Source organism: Xyrauchen texanus, chromosome 45, assembly GCF_025860055.1.
Source record: "Xyrauchen texanus isolate HMW12.3.18 chromosome 45, RBS_HiC_50CHRs, whole genome shotgun sequence".
Classification (NCBI taxonomy): Eukaryota; Metazoa; Chordata; class Actinopteri; order Cypriniformes; family Catostomidae; genus Xyrauchen; species Xyrauchen texanus.
In genome coordinates, this window is record NC_068320.1 from 17,436,348 (window position 1) to 17,460,721 (window position 24,374).

Genomic DNA, 24,374 nt, shown 5'->3' on the forward strand with positions numbered 1-24,374 from the left:
TGGAGTTAATGATGGTAGAATTTTCATTTTTGGGTGAACTATCCTTTTTAAGAATTGGCTTTGAAGTGCTCTATCTGATAAGTGGCAACAGTGATTTGATTCTTAGCCGTTGCTTTGAGATAAGATGAGGCTTTTAGGCACTTGGGAGTATTTTTAGAAGTGTGCTTTAATGAAGACTTTGATTCACACAATGTCAAACACTGGAGCACAGACTGCAGTGTTTTAATGAGTTGTTGTATGCATTTCCTCAACTGTTGACAAACCATGGGTCTTGTTACCAACACCTGTTTTTAGACTGTTTAAATCAAGATAATATGTACAATATTCAGTGGAGTTCTATAGTCTGATTGTACATTGCAAATGTGGGACTCAAAATCTAATTTAACCTGGAAATAGACAAAGTTTTAGGATTTTAAAAAGGTATAACAAAGAAACTCGAGTGTGTGCTGTAATTAAAGCAAAAAGACAAACCAAATACTGTGCAATTTTTTAATTAATGTACATTTTTTACATTACATTTTTCACTTAAATTAGTATGCTGATAATGTATATGGGGAAAAAAAGAAATTCTGTCTAAATTTGAAATGAGTATTTTATAGTGTGTTCTGTACCACTGAGAGTTTTGTTGAAAAGTTTCATCTCTGCTTCTCACACAGCTCTGGGTTCATCGTTCTCTCCCACCTCCATGAGTGCCTACAGTCTGAGCTCACTCAACATGAACACACTGCCGCGCACCATGTATCCCACTAGTCCTCGTGGCACCATGATGAGACGTAAACTGAAGAAGAAAGACTACAAGAGCTCAAGTATGTTTAATTCAGTTGCATTATGTTTAATTCAGTCAAATCAGTCTAAGGGTGTGTACATTTTGTTATTTGTTGAACAACGTATTAATGTCATATTAATGGAAAACTGACTCTGCAAAATGCATCTATATCACTTTTGAAAAAGGAATAGAACAACCAAAACTTAAAATTCTGTCATAATTTACTCTCACTCATGACGTTCCAACCCTGTATGCCGTTTATTTTTTTCCTTGTAGCACAGAAGTAGAACTTTTCAAAGAAAAGTTCATAGTGACCAAGAATGGCAAAAGGAATAAAAAACACTCATACACTATATTCCTAGACATCTGAAGACTTGTGATAGCTTTGTGAGGAACAAAGTGAAATTTAAGCCATAATTCATTGATAATCATTTTAGATCGTGTTTGCTTCCATGCTAAAAAAAAAATGCTGTTCAATGTCAATGATGTAAAAATGGCATTTGTTCTTGCTTTTGTGTTGACTGAATGTGATGTCCCAGGGTCAGAAAGGTTGGGGGGCTTGGGGCAAAAATTGCAGCAAAACAAAAGTTTAAAAAGTTTTGTAACATCGGATCTATTCAATTATAGTCTTAGTTATGCATATTATGGTATAAAATATGACTTGGTGTTGATTAAAGAGGTAATAAATTCTCAATTTGTATTAATTAACTGATTATATTGAAGTATTTTACTGAAATGGGTGAGACATATTTTAGTTTTAACCCTTATGTTGTGTTCCAGACATTTTGACCCAGACAACTTTTTGCGTTTTATTTTTAATTTTTTACTTAATACAATTGGAATAAAATTCCTTGATTTATTTATTTTTTTACATATGGTATCTGAAAACACAAAAAAAACAATTGGACTATTTGCTTAAAATATAATTGTTTTATTTCACTTTGTTACGCTCATGTTCCTGATCAATAATGACCGGCCATTGGAAATTAATGGATTAGACTGAAAATACTGAAATAATAAGTGTTCAGGATCATCCCAATCCTTTAGATGAGCACATATGTGGACATGTGCACACCCACACACACACACCCATACAAATACACACATGTGTTGAGCAACCTCTTGTGCATCGTCTTACCCTTGGGCTTGGGCTCGGGCTCATTTGAATCAGGATAGTCTGCTGTAAATTATAATACGTCATTGTCTATGTTATATGTACACTGGCGGCCAAAAGTTTGGAATAATATACAGATCCTGTTTCAGTTTAGGAAGGAAATTGGTACATTAACTTACGAAATTGGCATTCAACTGATCACAAAGTATAGTCAGGACATTACTGATGTAATAAACAGCACCATCACTATTTGAAATGTTCTTATTTTTTATCAAACCTAGACAGGCCCCATTTCCAGCATCCATCACATAAACACCTTATCCTTGAGTAATCATGCTAAATTGCTAATTTGGTACTAGAAAATGATTTGCCATTTTATCAAACACAGTTGAAAGATATTTGGTTCATTAAATGAAGCTTAACATTGTCTTAACATTTGCTTGAAATTGCCCAAAAAAAAAAAAATATTTCATACAAAGGTGTACACTACAGTCTTCAAAGACAAAGTACAACTGACTCTAACAAGGACAGAAAGAGATGTGGAAGGCCCAGATGTACAACTAAACAAGAGGATAAGTACATCAGAGTCTCTAGTTTGAGAAATAGACACCTCATATGTCCACAGCTGACAGCTTCATTGAATTTTATCCGCTCAACACCAGTTTCATTTACAACAGTAAAGAGAAGACTCAGGGGTGCAGGCCTTATGGGAAGAATTGCAAAGAAAAAGCCACTTTTGAAACAGAAAAACAAAAAGAAAAGGTTCGAGTAGGCAAAGAAACACAGACATTGGACAACAGATAATTGGAAAAGAGTGTTATGGATCTTAAACCCATTGAGCATTTGTGGGATCAACTAGACTGTGAGGCGCGTGAGAAGTGCCCGACAAGACAGTCACATCTTTGGCAAGTGCTACAGGAAGTGTGGGGTGAAATGTCACCTGAGTATCTGGACAAACTGACAGCTAGAATGCCAAAGATCTGCAAAGCTGTCATTGCTGTACATGGAGGATTTTTTGATGAGAAGTCTTTGAAGTAGTTTAAGAAGTTATGACATTTTTTTTCAAATTGTAATAGTAATTTTTCACGTTATTAATGTCCTGACTATACATTGTGATCAGTTGAATGCCACTTTGGTGACTAAAAGTACCAGTTTCTTTCTATAAGAGCAAAATCTGTACATTATTCCAAACTTTTTGCTGCCATTGTATGTTTTGTTTAGTAATAAGGATAAACGTGACAAATACCATTCTCTTTATTATATTTATTCGTGTCTGTGGGAATATTATACACTAATTCCGCAGTCTGTCTTCTGAGTGAAGCAAATTTTATCATTACATTCTACTAATTGAGACCTTTCCAACGATATATAGCACATGGCCAACTCATTTTTTGATATGGATTTACCAACTCTGAATATAATTGTTGTGATAACAAATTTGCAATGAGAACAAAACCATTCTTATTTGTCAACCAATAAAAAAGCATTATTTAAGAATTGGTGTGATCACCTATATGCATTGTAAAGTCAAGATTCTAGGCATTAAAACGACACCTATTTTGTTCAGATCAAGCAAGTGATTACTAATTTATTACATAATTATTATTATTATTATTATTATTATTTTCTGCAGGGGTTGCACCCCACTAGCCCGGTATGAGCTTGGTTCAATTAATCCTTCTATCAATTATTAAAAAAAAATAGGGTTAAATGGTTAGAAAAAGGACCACTGAACGGTTGACAAATGGCCCTAAAAAATGTAATCCAGGAGGCAGAATCCACAGAGAAAAATAAATAAAAACAGTAAACAGGTTTGGAACAAAATGAGGGTGAGTAAATAATAAGCTATTGTGAGCTATTCCTTTAAGATTAGTTGATTTCGAATCCGCATTCAATCTTTATACCCATTTTTTCATCAGAATGGCTGAAGTAAAAAGAAAAGGCTTGGATATTGATTTCCTGTAAACCTTCTATAATCAGCATCTCCATGCAGACTCTGGCCATGGACTTGTTTCGACTTCAATATTGGCTTTAGCCATTCTTTGTGCAAAACAGAAGTCAGAAGGTTTCAAGTACCGCCCACAGTAATTCAGAAATGAACCTTTATAAATGCCACATTATGCTAAATGCATGCAAGGTATCGTAAAGGAGCTTGGTCAAAGCATTGGAACAGCAGCGTAAATCCAAAGAGGTCGCTTGGTGAGAGAAAAAGGGCCATGCAGCTGTAATTATGCTATAATAGTCTGTCTTTATCAGTAAAATCTGACATCTTAACCCTCTCCTCCACCACCTCAGTATAAGTATAGGCTATGAATTTAAATGAGATCACAGAGAATGGTAGCACTTACCTGGAGTGAACACCTTCAGCATTGTCTTTCTATATCTAAATCTGCCAAGCGAGAGCGGGAAATTATACCTCTAGCTACCAAGTAATTAGATCCTGAAAGATATTTAATATCCTTTAGCTGAGCAGCGTCGCTGGCACCAGTCGCCGCCTCTGCTGCAGAATTACCTAACCACACTTTCATATCTCGTGGGTTTGGGGGGCTTATTGGCATGCTCTGTGAACAGTAGCTTTAAACAAACATAGAGTCTGGAAAAAATGGTTAATCAACTGCCCACATCAGTCGCTGTAGTCACCGTAACTTTGAGCTTGTTACAGACTTGCTTGTAAGTTTGTTTTGTCTTGCTTTTGTAGTGGTTGTTGGTTGATTTGCTGTGGAAGTGAGAGGAAGTGTGGTTCAGTTAAATGAGAGTCAGTACTTACAATGGAAGTGAAAAAATGTTTTGCTAAAAGACGTAAACATTTTACATGTTAGCATCATTTCATTGTGATAAAATCCCTTACTAACCTTGTCTGTGTTAAGTTGTATCCAATACCAGAATTACAAGGTTTACCGTTGGTTGAGTTGCTTGTATGCCACATTTTTGCTTAGAATTTCACGAAAGATAAAGGAAAATATCCCATACCATTACTTAGAGGTGGTGATTATCAAACGTTCCCACACACAAGGTAATTGGATGCATAGATCATTAGATAATCCACACGAAGCACAATGTTTCATATGGCCACCCGGACATGGCACCATGTAAATGACACAAACTCAGTGATGCGGACTGGTGGAGTTATATATGGCACTCATTCTGTGAAATCTCATTACTAAAGTCATGTCTCCGTGCATGCATACCTTTAGTCATTGTTGTGTTTGCATGTGTAATTAGTTCTTGTGTACAATTATTATGTTTTATTTGTTTGGAGATGCTTTTGGACACATGGAGATGTTTTTGGACACTATGATTAATGATTATTTGTAATACTATAACTTTCGATTGCTTGGTTGTATCAACACAATTTGTATTCTCGGTTACAGTTGGCATGATTGGGAACTAAACAAAACAATTTTTATTTGTACCCGAGATATGTCATGTTAAATAAGAAAAATAAGGGGAAAAAATACATTTTTGGCAGTTTCTTGAGCTGAAAGTCTCAGAATATATCATAATCACTATCATTAAAACATGTGAAAAGTTTTCTTTACAATGATACCAAACACTTGATCCTCTTTGTTTTTGTTTGTTTTTTTATAAGCCTTAAACTAGCAGCACAAGTTTAAATTGTCTCTGCATATTGAACTGGCATAAAAGAAAGTATTTATGAGGAAAGAGAAGACTTGTGTGTCTTTTAGTCCATGTCTATTAGCTTTGAAGCCATATTGCTAGTGCTAGTGTACTGGTCAAAGTTGGCAAAACATAATTTATGAAGGTATACACATCTAAGATTTTCTCATTTTCAGACTCGTCTTGCTTACAGAATTTGTACAATCAAATGCTCTCTAGTATTTGAATGTCCCTCTCCCTCATTCCATCTGCCTTTTACTAGCAATAGCAAGTAGCAAATCATGGCTTAAGACTACGACGGAAACTAAACGCTATTAGCTGTTTTAAAAAGGGACAAGCCCTTCGATCCCTGGAGGTCCCGCCTCAACTTCCTGTTTCAATAAGAATTATATAAACACGAAAAATAAAACTGCACTAGTCAAGCTGTTTCAGGGGGTCGGTAACATAGAACGAATTGCACACATCACCTTTAAAGCTGAATGAAAAGTAATTTAAATTTTCCCCTGTAAAGATGTTTTTGTGTATCTCTGACTTTGAAGTGCTGAATTTTCCATAATTGGGCTCCACTTGTTCTGAACATCAAGTTTAATAGCTTTTCCTACCATGCTGTTCATGTATTTTCAGTTTTACATCCATGAGCTTGTGCATGCCCCCTCACAAAAGCCTTTTGTTTAGAAAAATGATTTCATAATGGTTCTGTAATAGCTGTATTGAGTCTTTCCTCAGCTGTGAATTTACTTTAACTTGTAAAATGTGTCTGAATAATCATAAAGGTACACTAGAGTGAAATATCTCATGATGCCCAGTATTCTTAAATTCACAGGCAAACACAGCAGACAGTCCAGTTTTTCCTGCAACTATGTTTACTTGCAAAGAGGTCTAAAATACCTGGAGAGAAGTTTCAATTAGCATTCCATTTCTCTCAATGACAGTTACTTGGCTGGCACATGCAGCCCCATAAGTTTGCAACTTGAATGCTACAATCTTTGCTTCATTTGCCAAAATAAAAAGCTTAATTGTATAGACAGGCACACTTTGGTGCTGTACATGAACGTAATTTACATAGTACCTCACTATTAGTGTCTGGAGACCTCGGCACAGCCTGAGGGGAGGCAGTGGCGGTTATATCAAAGAGGCCATTTGCCAAAGATACGTTCCAACAAGCTAAAGAGTAGAAGGGAAATGAGTGAAGATGGGTCTGCTGCATGCAGCACTGCTGATTCATCATTTCCAGTCTTTGCATGACCGACGTCTCCCTGCATAAGATGCGGCAGTCCCTCCTGAGGCAAGCAATTTCACTGACTCACAGAGACGAAATAAATGTCCTGGATGTGATTCAACACATTTTAGAGCGAAAGAAATTGTAACAAGGGAGGGCAAAAGAGAGATACATGCCGCAAAGTCACCCATCAGACAAAAATGACTAGTCTGATTGTTAGGGTAGGGAGTCAATACTAAAATCAGTGACATTTCCCGATACCAATTTTGATATTACAGTAAAATGTATTTGCTGTTGTGTGGTCTTTTATTACATTTGAATTTGTAGACAAAAAAATTAAATAATAATGTTTATTATTACAATCTGTTTAAAATGTTATATTTTCAAGTTATTCCAACTAATAATTCAAGTAAAAATTTGGTGATAAAGAACAAAAGGTATTGTTTAAATATAATAATAAAAACCAAATCTGAATATTTTAAATAAATATTATTATTTAATAATAAATTATATATTAAGTACATTAATTAAATTAAGGTGTAGTTTATCCAAAAGTAATAAGCCTTACCGATGTATCAATTTATCACTAGTACCCAGTAAAAAAAGTACAGATACTCAGGTATGTGATGCCATCTATTTGATGTGACCTATCCGGACACATTGAGAAATAATACACAATATTACCAGACAGCTGCAAGATCAAATGAAGCTGTGAAGGTGAGGACAAATCTGTCTTGTCCACACACCCCATATACCAACACGCATTCATGAATTTTTCTTTTCTCCCTCTCACCTTCTGGGGATAAACTAAAACGCTTTCACTGCTGTCTTTTCTAAACCTTGCTTACTCCTGTTGTGGCTAGTGTCATGCTAATTTTAACATTTCCCATCTGTGTCTCTGTAGTCCGTAACAAACCTTTCGGCACATAATGTGCTGTGACCAAACTAGCAGCATATGTCCTTACTGGGAGAGCATTAGTATAATTGTATTGTTGGGTAATGCCCAGAGTCCACATTTCTTTTCTATTTGGTTGTCAGTTGAGGTGCTAATGAGTTTTGCTAGATGAAAATATAGCAACATTAAAGGATGGCATTGAGGACCTGAAGGTCACATGTATGTTCTACAAGGCACAGATCAGGCTTGCAGCACATCTTAAAAGATTATGACCCATTTTTCCCAATTTAAAAGTCTTGTATCAAGCTTCAACACACCTCTTAATACAATTGACAATTCTAGAGTGTCAGTTGCGTAGGGGGATGTTGATTTGAGTCAGAGGCTTTATAAGATTAGAGGTCAGTTTCCAAATGTTACTAGAATCATCAAGAATGTTTTTTTTTTAAACTAGACTGGTCTTCTGGTCTCCTAGTGTCAGGTGGTTGTTGCTGTTGGCTGTTTTTAAATGTTTTTTGGGCACTTTTCAGCTGGTCAGACTGAAAGACCAACTTAAATCAGATAAGACCAGCAAACCACCTGAGGCTGGACTATGCTGTTTCAAAACTCTTCTGACACATTCTGAGGATTTCAGGTTTACACTGACTCATTGGTCTGTGGGAAGCAGAATTGAAAATTTCTTGCAGGAGAAAGAGAACAAGAGAGACAGTTGGCTGGCGATTCTGTGAGATCTATAAAGGAAGATCCCTCAGTTGCATCCTTGTCTGTCAGAGCATTTGATATCTACCAGAAGCTGAAGTCTCCACGTTACCAAATCGCCTCACAAAGTGAGACTGAGCAAAGGCTTCAAAGCACAAAGTGCAACATAAGGGTTAAAACTAAAATATGTCTCACCCATTTAAGTAAAATACTTCAATATAATCAGTTAATTAATACACAGTGAGAGTACAGTCTGACCAATTTGCAAAAAAGACCAGTCAGAATTACTTCCAGGGCTACAAGAAGATGCAAAACAAATGTTGATAGATGTGCACTGCAGACCAGTTCCCGTTGTCCCTGAAAACATTTCAATGTCCTTTTCACACACAAAGAGGCATCTAATCCTCCTCTGCCTCACTTTAACCTCTCTTTCTCATCCCTCACTCCCAATAAAAGGAAAGGTCACTGCATTTAAAACAATAAATGTGTCTGGTGTGGTAAATCCAGCCCGTAACCAGGGCCATCAATCTAAGACATACTCACTCTAAAGTTACAGTAGAATGATCCCAGGAGTATAAGAGGCTTTTTATGAAAGCAGCAGGCCTGGTTTGGCGCCGATCGATAACCCAGAGGCAGATTTCCATGAGCTTTGAGGACCCTGCTGATAAAAACAGCTTAAACCTGCCTAATATAGTTGGCCTGGTTTTATAGTGATTTTGAGAACTTTTTAGTGGGTCATATTTAAACCAGCTGAGCACCAGTTTTGGCCAGGCTGGGAGACCAGCTGGAAACCAGCTTCGCCAGGCTGGGATGCCAGCTATACCAGCAAGAAGACCAGCTAAACCAGCTGAAAACCATCTTGTCTAGGCTAGAAGACCAACTCGACCATCTTAGACCAGGTAAAACCAGCTTAAGATGGTCTTTGCAGGCCGGCCAGCTAAACCAACCGAGCACCAGCTTGGCTAGGTTGGGAGACCAGCTAGAATAGCTTGACCAAGTTGGGAGAGAGGCTAGACCAGGTGAAGACTAGCCTGGCTTGACTTTAGACTAGCTAGACCATTTTAAACCAGCAAACCAGCTTAGGCTAGTTTAACCTGGGCCAAACCAGCTGAGCACCAGACTGACCAGGCTTGGAAGGCCAAACTAGACCAGTTGAAGACCAGCTTGTCCAGGCTAGGAGACCAGTTACACCATTTTTAAGCTGTTATCACCAGTAAACCAGCAAGCACCAGCCTGGCCAGGCTAGGAGACCAGCAAGACCATCTTAAACCAGCCAAGACCAGCACACCAGCTCAGGCTGCAATGGATGGAGAATGTCTCTGTGGGGATTTTAGAGAGAGAACACCTTTTAGAATTGGCCAGCTTCTGTGTTTGCTCTCTTTCACTTGTGATGGCGGATTAAGCGTGGTCAATCAAGAGTGTGACGGGCCCTGATATGTCTGAGTGGGTTTACTGTTGTCTCTTTGGAGGTGTACACAGTGTGATCAAACATCTCTGGAAGGTGTGTTGACAAACTGTGGGCAAGGAAAATTGGTTCTTGTTTTGGTCCAGTTATTGCTAGCATTGTGGCTTTTCAATTGAGATATATCCCAAGTGACTTTATTGATATAGACAATTGTAAATGGAGCACAGCACAGTGCATAAATCAAATTGATTATGCTTGTGTCCTGTTTTGTTGGGGAGCCAGTAGAAACACTCTCAATCAGTGCGGTACAAACAAAAGGGTAGATCAGATAACACAGGCTATTACAGTGTTTTTCATAGAAATACAGTAGAAATAAGCTAATCATAACTGAACATACATTTTATTAAATAAAAATGTCTTTTAAGAGCAGAATATTGTCACAGGACAGTTTTAGATGCTTCTGTTAGCATGACCCTAGCAACGCCAATATCATGGGTTTCGATTGCCAGGGTAAACACATACTGATAAAAACTATACCTTGAATGTACTGTAAGTCACTTAAATAATTTGCCATATTAAAAAAATATCTTAGGAGGAGATTCCCAAAGCCTTGCAAACTGAATATGAACCTAGACTAGCCCTATATCAAAGTGTTTTTTTTTTTCTTATTTCTAGGTATATCTTGCTGGGCCAAAGAACACATATTTGATTCTTAAATGCAGTGAGGGCACAAATCCGGCTTAGCCTTAGTAAAGACTCACACTGCAGACAACCTTTTATTCTTTTAGAAGCTCTAGGAGGGTGCTCGGAGATGCACACAGAAAAGCTGTGAAACATTTAAAGGAGTAGTTCTCCAAAATATCTCCTTTTGTGTTTTACAGAAGAAACAAATTTGATTGATTGGAAAGTCATTGTATGTATGCAGTAACAAGATTTGCATTGTGCTGGTCATAGATGGGCTGTTCATTCTTGTGCACCACATGCATTATACTTTGTATGACCGTGTTCTCCTCTGTCTTTCATCTCTGCAGTGTCTCTGGCTTCTAGTACCGTTGGACTGGCTGGTCAGGTGGTCCATACAGAAACAACAGAGGTGACCCTCATCAGCGACTCCATTATGGGCTTTGGAATCCAGCTACAGGGAGGAGTCTTTGCCACTGAAACCCTGTCCTCACCGCCGCTCATTGCTTACATAGACCCCGACAGCCCAGCAGAGCGGTGAGACCATAGAACCATGATGTATATTAATCTCCAGTGCTTCATTTGACCTAGTAAAAACCTGAGTTTTTAATATTCTGGGTGTTTTAATGTTTAATATTTAATCTCAAATCTAATTTGGATTATGTGAACATATCCCAAACCCCAGTTATTACATCAGTCTCCAATCACAACTTGTCTGTTATATACTTCATCCATGAGAAAATGTGATAATCAAACATGATATTTAACTACTTGGTCATGAAGATCTGAACTCAAGTCTGCATGTGCTTTGATTGAGTGTGCTGTTATGTGACCGAGCAAGGCAATTAACTATAATTACCTGAGCAATGATGTTTTAGCTCACATACAGATGAACTTGCACATCAAGGATTTATGTCCCAACTTTACTGCAATTACTGACCTGAATTCCTGCCAATTAAATTTTAATTGCAGTAATGGACGTAAACCTTTTAATATTGGTTATTTGATATGGATATACCATGTGTTTACTTGGTTTTGCTGCTTATTTAGTCCAAAAACTGCCCATTTAGATAAGAAGTGACCATCTGGCTGACATTTAAATGAGCGATGCAGTTAGTTACAGTTATTAATATAAAATTTGATATAACTCTGAAAGCAAAGTTGATATATGCAGGTTTGTTCAAGGATGTCTGGTTTACTAGCTACCAAATTCCTTAAACAAAACTCTGAATATCTGTCAAAGATTTGATGGCATGCAACCTTGCAAATGTGAAAGTCAGCTACTATATTTTTTCCTTAAAAGAAATGTGTTGCATCCACAGTACCTTGTAAACACAACCGGGTCTTTCTGTCAGACTGATAAAAACTGTTAATCTGTTAATCAATGGTATATGCTCCTATTGAATATATAACTGTATTATTTTTTTTAAACAAAAATCATGTGATCTTATGGTGGAATTCGTGGTTAAGAACTACACTACCCATGTTACTGAAGTGTAATTGTCCACCAAACAGAGAATTTCAGCCAACAAAGTGTACCAAAAGAGCTCAGCAGCGAGCGCCCACTTGAACGATGTACTGGAAATGATGCAGTCAAGTCTGTCTCCCTACACTCTGAAACAACTTGCATGTTTGTTTTCATACATCTGTCAGTTCCATTCCTCTAATCTGATTGTACGAGAGGCATTCCAAGAGTGCTGATAATTCACACCAACAGCACTGGGATGCATTACTAATTGTATCAGTCTGCTTGTGTTCGTGGCATACCTGACTAACATTTAAGAGCAGTTCAGATGTGTAAGAGCATCTAAATGTATGAATTTTCATTCATCCCTGTGACATTAAAGATTTGAGCCGGCAGGTGGCAACAAAATACAGTCTTGCATGTGATATGAGCGAGTTCAGTTGATTTTGTGTCAGTCAGTGTACAAATTTCTGTCATCTGAAATAGTCTCTCATTCCATGATTGTACCGATTACCACTACACTATAGCTGAGAAATAGAGTTAAACTTACAGCTTCAGCATCACAGCTGTGAGTCAGGACAGACAGAGTAATCAAACACACTCGAGTGCCCTCGTGATACAAGTTTCCGAATTGGCAGAAGAAAATTTTCAACATGGCGGAATGAAACTTGTGTCCTCCATGTTTCAAAAGGAGTGTTCCATACGTATAGGATAATTCCGATAGCGCTTATCATCACTCCACACTACAGCTGAGGAATAGAGTTAAACTAACTGCTGTAGCATGTTCATCACAGTAACAGATGCAGGTAATCACATGCTCAGTCTCTCTCGCTCTCTCTCTCTCTCTCTCTCTCTCTCTTTCTCTCTCTGGTGGAGATAGTGGTGAGAAAACTGTATTTCTCTAGTACCTGTAAGTAAGTAAAATGGGTCAGTTGCACTTGGTGACTTCTCTTTCCTACCACTTATGATATGTTTTTATATCTTTCTATTGTATATGGAGCTTATAAGAATATAATCTTTAAATATAAATGCAGCAAGAGATCAGAATAATAGAGCAGTGTTAACATAGTTTATGAATGTTAGGAATGTTGATATAGTAATGTTACATCTAATGAGGTAGAATGGGGTATATGGTGGGAGGGAAAGTATGCTCTTAGTCATGGTTCAAATGTAAGCGCTGGGGTTTCAGTTTTATTCTTAGAATGATTGACTGTTGATATTTTAAAAGTGGAAGAATTATAGACTGGGAGGACACTAATCGGGTTAAGGCTGAAGTGGAAGGCTTAAAGGTTTTATTTATAAATGTGTATGCACCAAATATTGGAACAGAGCGGGTTGAACTGTTTTAAAAAATTAAGAACACTATTCCTCAAATTGATGATGATATCTGTGTAGTTATGACTGGAGACTGGAATTGTACAGAAGATTTCAAAATTGATAGAAATGGAGTGGAACCTCATTTTCAGTCCGGTGTGATGCTTTGCAGTATAATTCGAGAGAGTGACTTGAATTATGTTTGTAGAAGCAGAAATAATGGGATAAGACAATATGCTTGGTTAAAAGTGAGTGATAATATAGTTAGGGGTGCCAAATTAGATAGGATATATTTGAGTAGGAGTTTTAATAATAGAGTAATGAATGCTGCCATTTTTACAAATGGTTTTTCTAATCACCATATGAAAACTATACTATATTTTAATGCAAAATTGTTGAATGACAAATATTTTTGTGAGATATTTGCATGGTTGTGGGAAGAATGGAGGTTACAAAAGAATAATTATAAAGCAAAAAAATCAATGGTGGGAAGTCTGAAAAATGCGAATTAAAATGTTTTGTCAAAATTATGTTTCTCAAATGTCATCTAAATGTAACACTACAGTTCAGAAAAAGTGTTGATAGTCAATGAAGAAGGGTTTAAAAAAAAGTGCTGAGCTAAATAAAAAAAGGCTAGAACTTAAACAGTTTTTTGCATGAACAAGTTAAAGGTGCTTTAATATGGTCCAAAATATGTTAAATCTAAGAAATGTGTTTATTTGTTTAACTTGGAAAGACATTTGGTTCAGAACAAGCCTATGCTTCATTTGAGGTGCCGTAATGGAACAATTACAAAAAATAAATTGGAAATGAGTCCGCTTTTATTCCAAACTTTTTGGAGCTGAACACTGAGAGACTGCCGGTACCTGTTGAGCTGAGTCCGGAGTTCTGCGGGCTAACCAACCCCAAAAGTTTTCCTTCAGCCTGATGGCTTCCTTCACTCTAGGTGTCCACCTGCGGGTTCTATGATTGCCACCCCGACAGGCACCAACAAACTTCAGGATGTATTCAGTGTAATTCAGTTTCCCTTGGCATCTGATCCAACTCAATGACAATAAAGTCGATCACTGACCTTTGGCCTAAGGTGCTCTGGTACCAAGTACACTTATGAACAACCTTATGTTCAAGTATGGAGTTTGTTATGGTCAATCCATGACTAGCACAGAAGTCCACTGCAGAACACAGCTCTGGTTCAGATCAGGCAGGCTGTTCCTCCCAATCACTCCCCTCCAGGAATCTCCATCGTTGCCAACATGGGCATTGAAGTCACCCAGCAGAATTATGAATTCCTCAGCTGGCACCCCCTCCAGGGCCTCTCCTAGGGTTCAGTGCATAAGCGCAGACCACAGTCAGAGCTTTCCCCCTGCAACACAAAGTCGCAATGAAGCATCCCACTCATCTACTGGGCTAAACTCCAAGATTGTAGCGCCAAATCGGGGGCTTGTGAGTATACCCACACCCGCTCAACAACTTTCACCCTGAGCTACTCCGGAGATGGAGAGAATCCAATCCCTGTCCAGGAGTTTGGTTCTTGAGCCAGAACAGTGTGTAGAGGTTGTGTTTCTCAACCTAACACACCAATTCTGGCTCCTTTCCCACCAGTGAGGTCACATTCCTTGTTCCAAAAGCCAGTTTTTGTAACTAAGGTCCAGTCCGCACAGGCCCCCATCTTCACCTGCTACCTGTTTGGCATTGCACCACTCCCCTATTTCTCTCCTTGCAGATGGTGGGCCCACAAGGAGTCAGCCCCACATTTTTTTCTGGCTAAGCCCAGATGGGCCCCATGGGTCAAAGCCCAGCCACCAGCTAAAGTAAATTGGGGAAACGTCAAGGATATGCAGTTGGCCAGTGGTCAGTTTAAGGGCTTCCTCAGTTACAGGGGGAATTAAAACTGGGCAGAGATGGTTTTAAAATTTTAGGGGTGTTTTAGGCAGTCCTAATTTTAAGGAAAAGAATTGGGAGGATGTGTTACAGAAGGTTATTGCCCAACTGTCAAAGTAGAAATGGCTGTTATCACAATTATCTTACAAGGGTAAGGTCTTGGTTACAAATAACTTAGTGGCCTCCACTTCGCGCCACAGACTGATTTGTAATCGAGCCTCTGGACAACTTGGTCACAAATATACAAAAAAGACTGATTCACTTTTTTTTGGGAAGCTCTTCTTGCCAACCAATGAGAGAGGGCAGGGACTAGTGAATTTAAGCAGTAGAATTCAAGCTTTTCATTTTCAAGTAGTCCAGGGATTAATTTTTTTTAATTATTTAACATTGGACTAAGACAGCAAGTGTGATATTGTGAAGATTGGGGAGATGAAATTATGATTCATAGCTTTTTTGGATAAAACTATTGAGAGTGCCCCATATTGCTTTCTCTGTTACAAGCATGGATGAGGACTTTTAATTTCAGGTGAGATTTTTAAGTTCATACACATTGGATGTTGGAGAAATCTCGGTTTCACAACGCAGTGATGTGTAGAATACTGCTGTCCACAGTGGGTGTGCAAACAAATATGTTAAGGAGTGGCTGCACAAAGTTAAGAGATATAAAAAACGCTGATGGCTGGAGACCAGTAGAGGAGATAATGGACATAACTGGACTGCAGTCCTCAAGACTAGCATCAAGATATTTAGAAGTCTTTAGCCTTAGCCCGTTTAGCCTTACCTGGTCATTTTCAGGAAGTGATAGATCGGCAGTTCGAGACAAACCGACATGTGGCTCACCTTAATCCAGCAGTAAGGGAGGATTGTAGGTTTTGTGGACAGGAGGAGACGGTGGAATATTCGTTTTTAGAATGTATATGATTAGAAGAGGGTTTGAGGGTCTCGGTGGGAGGTGACAATAAAGAGTTAAAAAAAAGACAATACTTTTCTGCTGAATTATGTTTTGGGTACAGCTAAACTAGCAATCTGGAAAACCAAGAGAAATAAGGAATTGGGGAAATCCATAGTAGATCTAGAGGCTATGTTGAGGGGATAAATTGCAAAGAGATTGAGAATTGAATTTGCTTATTAGGAATTGGTTGGAGATTTGACAACTTGACAATAAACAATACTGAAAAAGTTAATAGAGTTACTTATTTGTTGTAATATAGAACTGTTGTATAAAAGCAATGTCACACTCACAATTGTTCTGTATTGTCCCTCTTAGCAGTACAGCTGTGATTACTTGAGGCATTTGGCCCTAATAGCTGGAAATACAACACTCTTGCTTGTGTGATATTGTTTTAATAACTGAATATTTTGCAATCAAATTCAAATATATTGATTCTATACTTTTAATCAGCAACTGAAAATCAATATTTTTATATTTTTCCATATAGTTGAATTGCAATATTTCAAAATGCTTTCTGAAGCTGACACTAGTAAAATATTGACCATGCTGGTCTAGATGGTGGACAAGCATAGTCCTGATGTTCCTTGCAACCCTGACTGCAGAGACATGTTGACCAACATCTCTTGAAGCTGGTTGTCCTGGGAAGTTGATGATTAACTATGTTAAGAAGCCTGATGGGGACATCAATAGATCAGAACCATGCTTTAACATGACAGTAGAATATCGCTTCTGTTTTGCTGTTTTGGAATTCAGTAAAGGTATTTTTGTCTCCTCCGCTGCTTAATTTTTTATTTTGTTTATTCTGACCTTGAAGTGGAAGCCTAGTGGACGTTTGTGTTTTTGGCATCCATTTAGCAGTGCCAGCTGGCATAATATAAGAGGCTGGCACAGTGGTGGCTGGTTTATTCTTGATATCACCACCTCTTAGTCTCCACTGCAATCAGTCTAGTTTATTTAACACTCTGTGCCTTTATTTTGTTGGGCAGGTTAAGTGGAATTGTGTTTTCTAGATCAGCTCTCTGTGCACAGGTGTGGCATCCTGCAGATCGGCGACCGCATCCTGTCAATAAATGGAATCCCTACAGAGGACAGCACGCTGGAGGAGACCAATCAGCTGCTGAGGGACTCCAGCATCACCAGCAAAGTCACACTGGAGATTGAGTTTGATGTAGCAGGTAGGCACACAGACCTATTCATCAATTCTAAGAAACATTTGGGAGGAAAGATCCATCTGGCCACATTCTGCTTTTGTCCTAGGGTTGTTTTGGTTTTTAACAAAAGTTATCCCATTATTCTAAGAGCCAAACCATCTGGTGCCTGTTTGATGTATATAAATGATTCACACTACAAGACAAGTGGCCCATGATTTAATAGCTACCATTTCCGGCCAGACAGTGCTGTGTTGAGGCTCAACATAGCATTTATTCACTTTTGTCTAAAAAATGACAGCACACTCTCATTTTTCCATTTTGTGTTGTGCATTGGCAGTGTAATCACAGTACACGCCTCGCCGAAATCCTGCAGTCCTTGAGGACACATTGTAATTAGCTTGTCATCTAAGTGTTGTGTTTAATGTAGTTTGATATATATTTTTTTTTTAGTTTGTCTTTTGTTGAGCTAATCAGAAATCTTTGAAACTTATGTAGTGTTCCTAACTACAAAAAAAAAAAAGATCTTCATGTCATGAAGTTGTTGTTCTACGTCAAGTTAGACTCCACCTTGATGGTTGAATGATAACCCAATAAAGTGTGTTGTTACAGTGTGACAACTTTTGCTTGGAAGGTAGGGGTGTGCAGCAAAAACATTATCTGTGTTTTTATCAATTGCAATGGCAAAATTATCTAAATATGTATCTGTATTCAGATATATACGGATGTGGGCGGGGCTTAAACTGGAAGTGGGTCAAAACTTAATGAAAAGCCCATTTTAAATGTGACTATTCCATTTATATAAAAAAAAATTATTATCATTATATTTAATTAAATTCATTTTATATTTTTTTTTACAAGATATAGCTGTTTATGTGTTGTCAACTGTGGGTTGCTCTACATCATCCTCTATATTGTCAAACATGCAAACAAAAAACCTACTAATATAATACAAAATATTCTGTTTGAATTAGAAATAAACAAATATATTCTAAATATATCTTGATAATTATCTATTTGCTCTGAAATGACTTGTGTTTTTTGTTTTTGTTTGTTTGTTTTTATCAGAGGCAATATAACAAAATCAAACAGACCTTCTAGACAAGTAGATTCAAAATGTTTAATTCATGGAAGTAACATTTTTGTTAAAATAATAAAGGCATATTTTCAGCCTGCTTAAGGAGCAAGTGAGACACTGAGGCATGTTATCGTATATCTCACTCGGAAGGTTTTAAACATTAATATAAACATTTCAAAAAGTGGAATAGCTCTGATTTTGGAACGTGCAATAAATCGATTTTATCTTGAAATAATACTGCACATTTTCATTCACAAAGTTACAGTTTAGTCATATTGAATTCACAAACTCACCATTGAGTTTTCATTTTAGATATGGTTATTTAAAATATTTCTATAAAGAAATATTTTATATCAGTAGAATTCGTTGTTCTTTTTGAAGTAATTTCCGTACCTGAATAAGGTATTTGGCTTCGGGCATCTCTATTGGAAGAAGAATTACTTGAGTGTTTTGGCACTTAAAATATTCTTCATCCAGGTGGTTGTTTTGAGAGATTCTTTTGTTGGTTGGGGAGAAAGGAGCTCGCTTGAATTATCGAATGGTTATTCTGAGAGCTGCGGGCTTTATGTGTAATTGCAGGTCATTGGAGTGCATTGCAGGTTCTTTGTTCAAACAGTTTGATACTTGCTGCCCAGCGAAGGACATTTTTATGGAGATTTCTTCTCCATGTGGCTTAATACGCTTCTGTCAAAAACATAGTCTATGTTTATTGCTGCCTGAAAGAAATTCAATTACTTTGTTGCCTGAACTGTAACCGCTCTCCAAGGCACTTTAAGTGTTCCATAATTCTTGTGTTCATAAAAATAGAAAATGTTGATCTGGACAGGCTTGCTTCTAAAATCGGCCCCTTAAACCTATTTTGTCCCTTTGTTACACAGAGTCGGTCATCCCAAGCAGTGGAACCTTCCATGTGAAGCTACCAAAGAAGCCAGGTGTGGAGCTGGGCATCACCATCAGCTGTAAGTACTCTCTAGCTCAAGATCTGAATTTATATTAAAGTGAAGCAACCAGAGCTCAGTTTGTTCTCAAAGTGGACTTCACTCATGTTGTGAAGTTACACTGATCTAAAGAATCAGAACACTATACTTAATGATGGCATTAGGAAAACAGTTCTACACTTTATGCTGATTAGAGTTTTTCAAAAATGCCCAAAACCAGACCAACTCCTCCTAGAGCTTTCAACCTACAGTTCATTCACCAAACTCAGTACAGACTATCACACACTTTTCTGGAGTAGTGTGTTATGTCTTCGCTAAGTGACCGGAATAACAGTTTCACACTGCAATTGATTCAAACACTAGCTGTCAAATTTCAATATGTTCATCTATCTTTGTAAACAAACCTATCTGCTATTCTGTCATAGGTCACAATGTGTTTTCAAAGGGAGGACACAGAGTAATTACACCATACACAAGATGTTGTTATATAACCATGTCTCCTTAGAATTTCCCACTTTTCTTTTGATGTTTTAATTGCAGTCTGTTGTGCATCTTTAGTATTTGAAATGAGCACAAAGTCATCACAAAATTACTGAGATAAAATATTTATTACGTTTATCCTTTTTTCAGTTCTAAAGACACTTGCTTATGGAAATGTCACAGTAGTTTATGGGTAAGTCACATAAGTTGCTTTGGGAAAAATCTGTAAAACTTTTAGAGGGTTTATTCTTATTTCATACATTCTTTTAAGTTATTCATAAAGAGAAACCAAAGTATATATTATCTATCATTCATTATGATTGTATTTTAATTGCTAGACACACACTGTAGTTCACAGAATCTGTGTTTTTGGGGAAAGGTGCATTTTGGGAACATTTTAAAGTAATGATGAGCAATTGCTGAACATTTTAGTCATTTATCTTCCTTTTATGTAACTCCATACCAAATATTGTAGCATTAAAAGTACCTTTCCTAGTTTTAATTCTTGTACTAGACCCACTTTTGTCGTTTGCTTTAACTACAGCTATTATCAATATTTAGCTTTCTTGTTTTCAAGTAAAATCACATCAACATCTTTAAAATAAGACCAATCGCAAATCAGTATGCAAATATTGCAATTACTATCTGTCAGATTTTCAATGCCAAATTACAATGGTTAAAGGTGAGATTTTTAAGCCGTAAAAATTGCTCTTAAAAATTATCATTATTTGTATTTTTAAAATACAAATAATATTAGAACGCCTTAGGCTGAATCTGCACATTAAAACTTTTGTGATAAATTAATTGAAGAACATAGTGAACAAGAAGAGGAAGAAGAAAAGGTGAAGAAAAAGAAGGAATAAGGGGAAAAGAAAAAGAGGAAGATGAAAAAGAAGAGGAGGGAGAAGAAAATGAACAAGAGAAAGGATTGAAAGGAAGCATGAAGAAGGGAGAAAGAAGGGGGGAGGTGGGAGGATTAAAGGAACAAGGGGAAAATAGAAGATGATGAGGAAGAGGAAAACTATTAGTAAAAGGAGGAAGATGATGAGGAGGAGAAAGAAGGAAGATAAAATGGATGAAGTGGAAGTAGGAAGGAGAAGAGGGGGAAGATGAAAGGAGTAAGAAGAGCAAGCAGGAGGAGGAAGAAGATGAAGGGGAAAGAAGTAGTTTTACTTGAAGCAACATTGAATAAGATATTAAGATTTGTATTTAGAGAATATGTCTTGAAGTTCATTTTTCATGTCCCTGTTGGCAAGTTTTTTTTTTTCAAGCATAAACATAATATTATACTTGAAACAAGACAAATGCTTTTTTTCTAATATTGTAAGAAAAATAAACCTATTTTAAGAGATATTTTCTGAAAACAATTCTTAATTCTTACAGTTTTGCCTCTCAAGTATTTGTGTTTTTTGGATGTTTCAATATTTTTACTGGAAAACAAGACAGAAATAGCTTACTAATTAAGAACATTATTTTTTGCAGTCATTTCTCAAATATCTCCGATATAAATATCAATCTCTGCAGTGGACCACCAATGAGACATTGTCTTCTCCCCTGGCCTTAAAAACTAGACACTTCTCAAGCTCCTGACTCCCAAAGGCTCTTAAACTAAGCTCTTTTTCGTGAAAATAAAAACCAGACTATTCCCACCCCATCCCGCGAACATACTGTGTCTTCTCACCCGTTTTATCATTTGTTTACCATCACCTGACTTTTTGGGAATGGTTGTTAGAGACAAATTTGCCTTCAAATGCAATCTGTTTTGTTCCTGCAGTCAGAGCTCTGTTGAGCTCCATTCATAAACGCCACGCTCCAAAGGCTTGAAGCTTTTGCCAGCTGCTTCATCAATGCCCGCCCGCATCGTCAGACCAGAGTGATTCATCCCCTCATTCCAGCTCGGTTTTGTGACATTGATTGTTTTTGCCATTAAAGCATTATGATACTTTACATTATGAACTTTTGACTTTTATTTTCTAGCTCTTTGTCAAGTCCTCACACAATGGTGGGCTAAATGCAACAACCCAACCGTAATTGCTTCTCTCTGAAGCTCTGGAGTTGTTTACCTCCAAAGCAATTTCTGACCGTCATCCTCCACACTTTCTAAATTAAAGTATTTATTACATTTTGTTGCACAAGTTGGCTAATTTGGAGCAATTTCTCCCTGGATCTGCCATGCAGATATGCACAGTCCAAAGATAATATCAAACTAAAGCATTTTGTGGGTTTTACAGCTGTCTGAACTTTCTAAATGAATCAGCCGGACTATTGCGCCCTGTTCTAAAATACCACAGTAGCTGCTTTCTCAGATCATTAAAAAAATTCACTCAAATATCCCTCTGGTTCCCATTTCACTGCTTTCAAAAACTCTATGATATTCATTTTAGGTATAATTTACCCATAAGTGAAAATTCTATAATCACCCTTATGTTGTTCAAAACATGTTTGTTTTTTTTTTTTTCTTCTGTGAAACAACAAGGGATATAATTTGCAGAATGTCTGAGCTGTTCTCCTCAATATATGGAAAGTGGGTGGGGACTGGGGCTACAAATAAGGACAAACCAGCATCATAAAAGTAGTTTATGCAACTCAAGCACTCTATTCCTAGTCGTCTTAAGCAATATCATGGCTTTGTTTGAGGAACAGACTGAAATGTAAGTAATTATTCACTGAAAATCTGGCATTAATTGTATGGAAAAGAGCAGCTTGGACATTCTGCTATAAATAACTCCTTTGTGTTCGACAGATGAAAAGAAGTCTTATGGGTCTTAAGACATGAGTGTAAGTAAATGATGACAGAATTTTCATTTTTGGGTTAACTATCCTTTTAAGGCTCTTCAGAGATCCAAAATTTGGCATTGAATGACACAAATGAAAACTTTGTGCAGGAGAAGTTTTTTTTTTTTAATAAGAAAGGCTACCTTATTATAGTGGACCTCCTTTATCCCAATAGGTAATGTGTAATATGCAGATGAAGTCTGTTCAGTTATACCTGCGGCTTACTCAGAGCCATCAGGAGGTTTGAGAAAGTCAACTTTTATGACTTGGGATGAGAGAGAGTGAGAGGTGTTGAAATAGGCTGTCCTGTTCATGTTTAGATTTATATATATTGGCTTTGCCAAGATCTTGTGGCCTTCCTAAGGAGTTTAATGGCTTTCTGCTTTGTGCCACTGTGTGGCCCGTATTTCACAGGTAATAATAAAGCCATAAAGGGACATCTTTATAGATGTCTTGTTTACCTCACCTTATAAGATTACCTTGTCTTATTCTCCTGGTGGCAGCTCATTGTGGACTGGAAAATGAAATGTAATATATAGTAGATATTTATACAGTGGAGTCCAAAAGTCTGAGACCGCATTGAAAATCAGGGTTTCAAAATCTAATTTAAATCTTGATTTTATACATAATGATGAAGAAATATTTAAGACTCTGCACTATTTCTAGGTCACTGAATAAAATTTCTCTCAAATTGTTATGCTGCTTATATTATTTGTAATATTTTTTTTTATTAATATTAAATTAGAAAAATGACTGAGATAGAATATATAACATTAATACTGAGACCAAAGTTGGGCAGATTGTCATAAAAAAAATTGTTTTAATTCTTAGGGTGTTGTTAGTGGTTGCCAAGCCATTGCAGTGTGGTTGCTGAGGTGCCCTGAGTAGTTTTAATCATGTTACTATGTGTTTGCTTGGGTGTTCTGGGTGGATTCTAAAGTGTTGTGGTTGGTTGCTGGGAGGTTTCTTACTGGCCCAAGTCGAAAGAGCCTACCCCCTAAGTCACTATGATTTTCAAATCCCTAGATGTTGCTCCTCACACCTTAAAAAAAAAATGTTTGCCTGTTTTATTGTCCTCCAGGAAAAATAGAGCACATTTCGACATCTCTATGGATTGCAGAAATTGGTTTACTGTATAAAAAAATAAACTGGATCAAACAGCACACAATTGCAAAAGTTTACTTTCTGCAGTTGTATTGCTCCAATTTGACGCTTAGCTTGTGTCGCGCCTTTTGAAGATTGGCATTCACCTGGCCCCAGACCATTTGAAATGCCCAGTAAGAGCAGAGGCAGGTGCAGGGCTGCGGGTAAGCCACACTATTTATCATGGTTAGGCCAAATAGCAGTGCAAGCGAAAAGGGGGGGACTATGACAAATCGGCTTACCAACAGCAGCCACAAACCAGTAAACTCTAAGCTACCATGCCACAACAGCAGAGAGAGACTCCTTTACATTCCATTCTATGAAGAAAAAGGAAGAAAAGTGAATTTGTTAGAATACATCTGGTATTGCATTGCTGCATTTATTCTGCAAGGCCAAATGCCCAGATCTGATATTTAGACACACATCCATTTATTTTTTGTCCCGTTTATTTATTTTAGACTGTTTACGCATTCAAATCCATCCAGACGGCGCTATCAGTGCATGCAAGCAAATTCCCATTAAGACATGTCAGTTCACTCTGCAGCCATCTCCTGGGCAGCTATTTTCTGTGCAGTTAACTGGCTTAAACATTTAGCTCCTATCTACTTGAATGGGGGAAAACTAAATCTTTAACTCTGTTTGTCAGTATATTTTTTCAATTACATATTTGAAAGAAACAAACTGACAACAAGGTATCCAAAATTTGCTTCTTTAGCTCGAATCATGCTGAAAAACTATATATATATATATATATATATATATATATATATATATATATATATATATATATATATTTATATATATTT

General features: G+C 37.1%; 1 protein-coding gene across 3 annotated transcripts in view; it reads left to right on the forward strand.

Annotated features, from left to right (window-relative positions):
- The window catches only part of grip1 (glutamate receptor interacting protein 1), a 197,473-nt gene that overhangs the window by 141,895 nt on the left and 31,204 nt on the right, over positions 1 to 24,374 (forward strand). For all 3 annotated transcript variants that reach the window (XM_052118849.1, XM_052118850.1, XM_052118851.1), the window contains exons 11-14: positions 657 to 806; positions 10,745 to 10,931; positions 17,036 to 17,181; positions 19,111 to 19,191. In XM_052118849.1, coding sequence (XP_051974809.1) covers positions 657 to 806; positions 10,745 to 10,931; positions 17,036 to 17,181; positions 19,111 to 19,191 — 564 coding nt within the window. The remainder of the gene's footprint in view (positions 1 to 656; positions 807 to 10,744; positions 10,932 to 17,035; positions 17,182 to 19,110; positions 19,192 to 24,374) is intronic.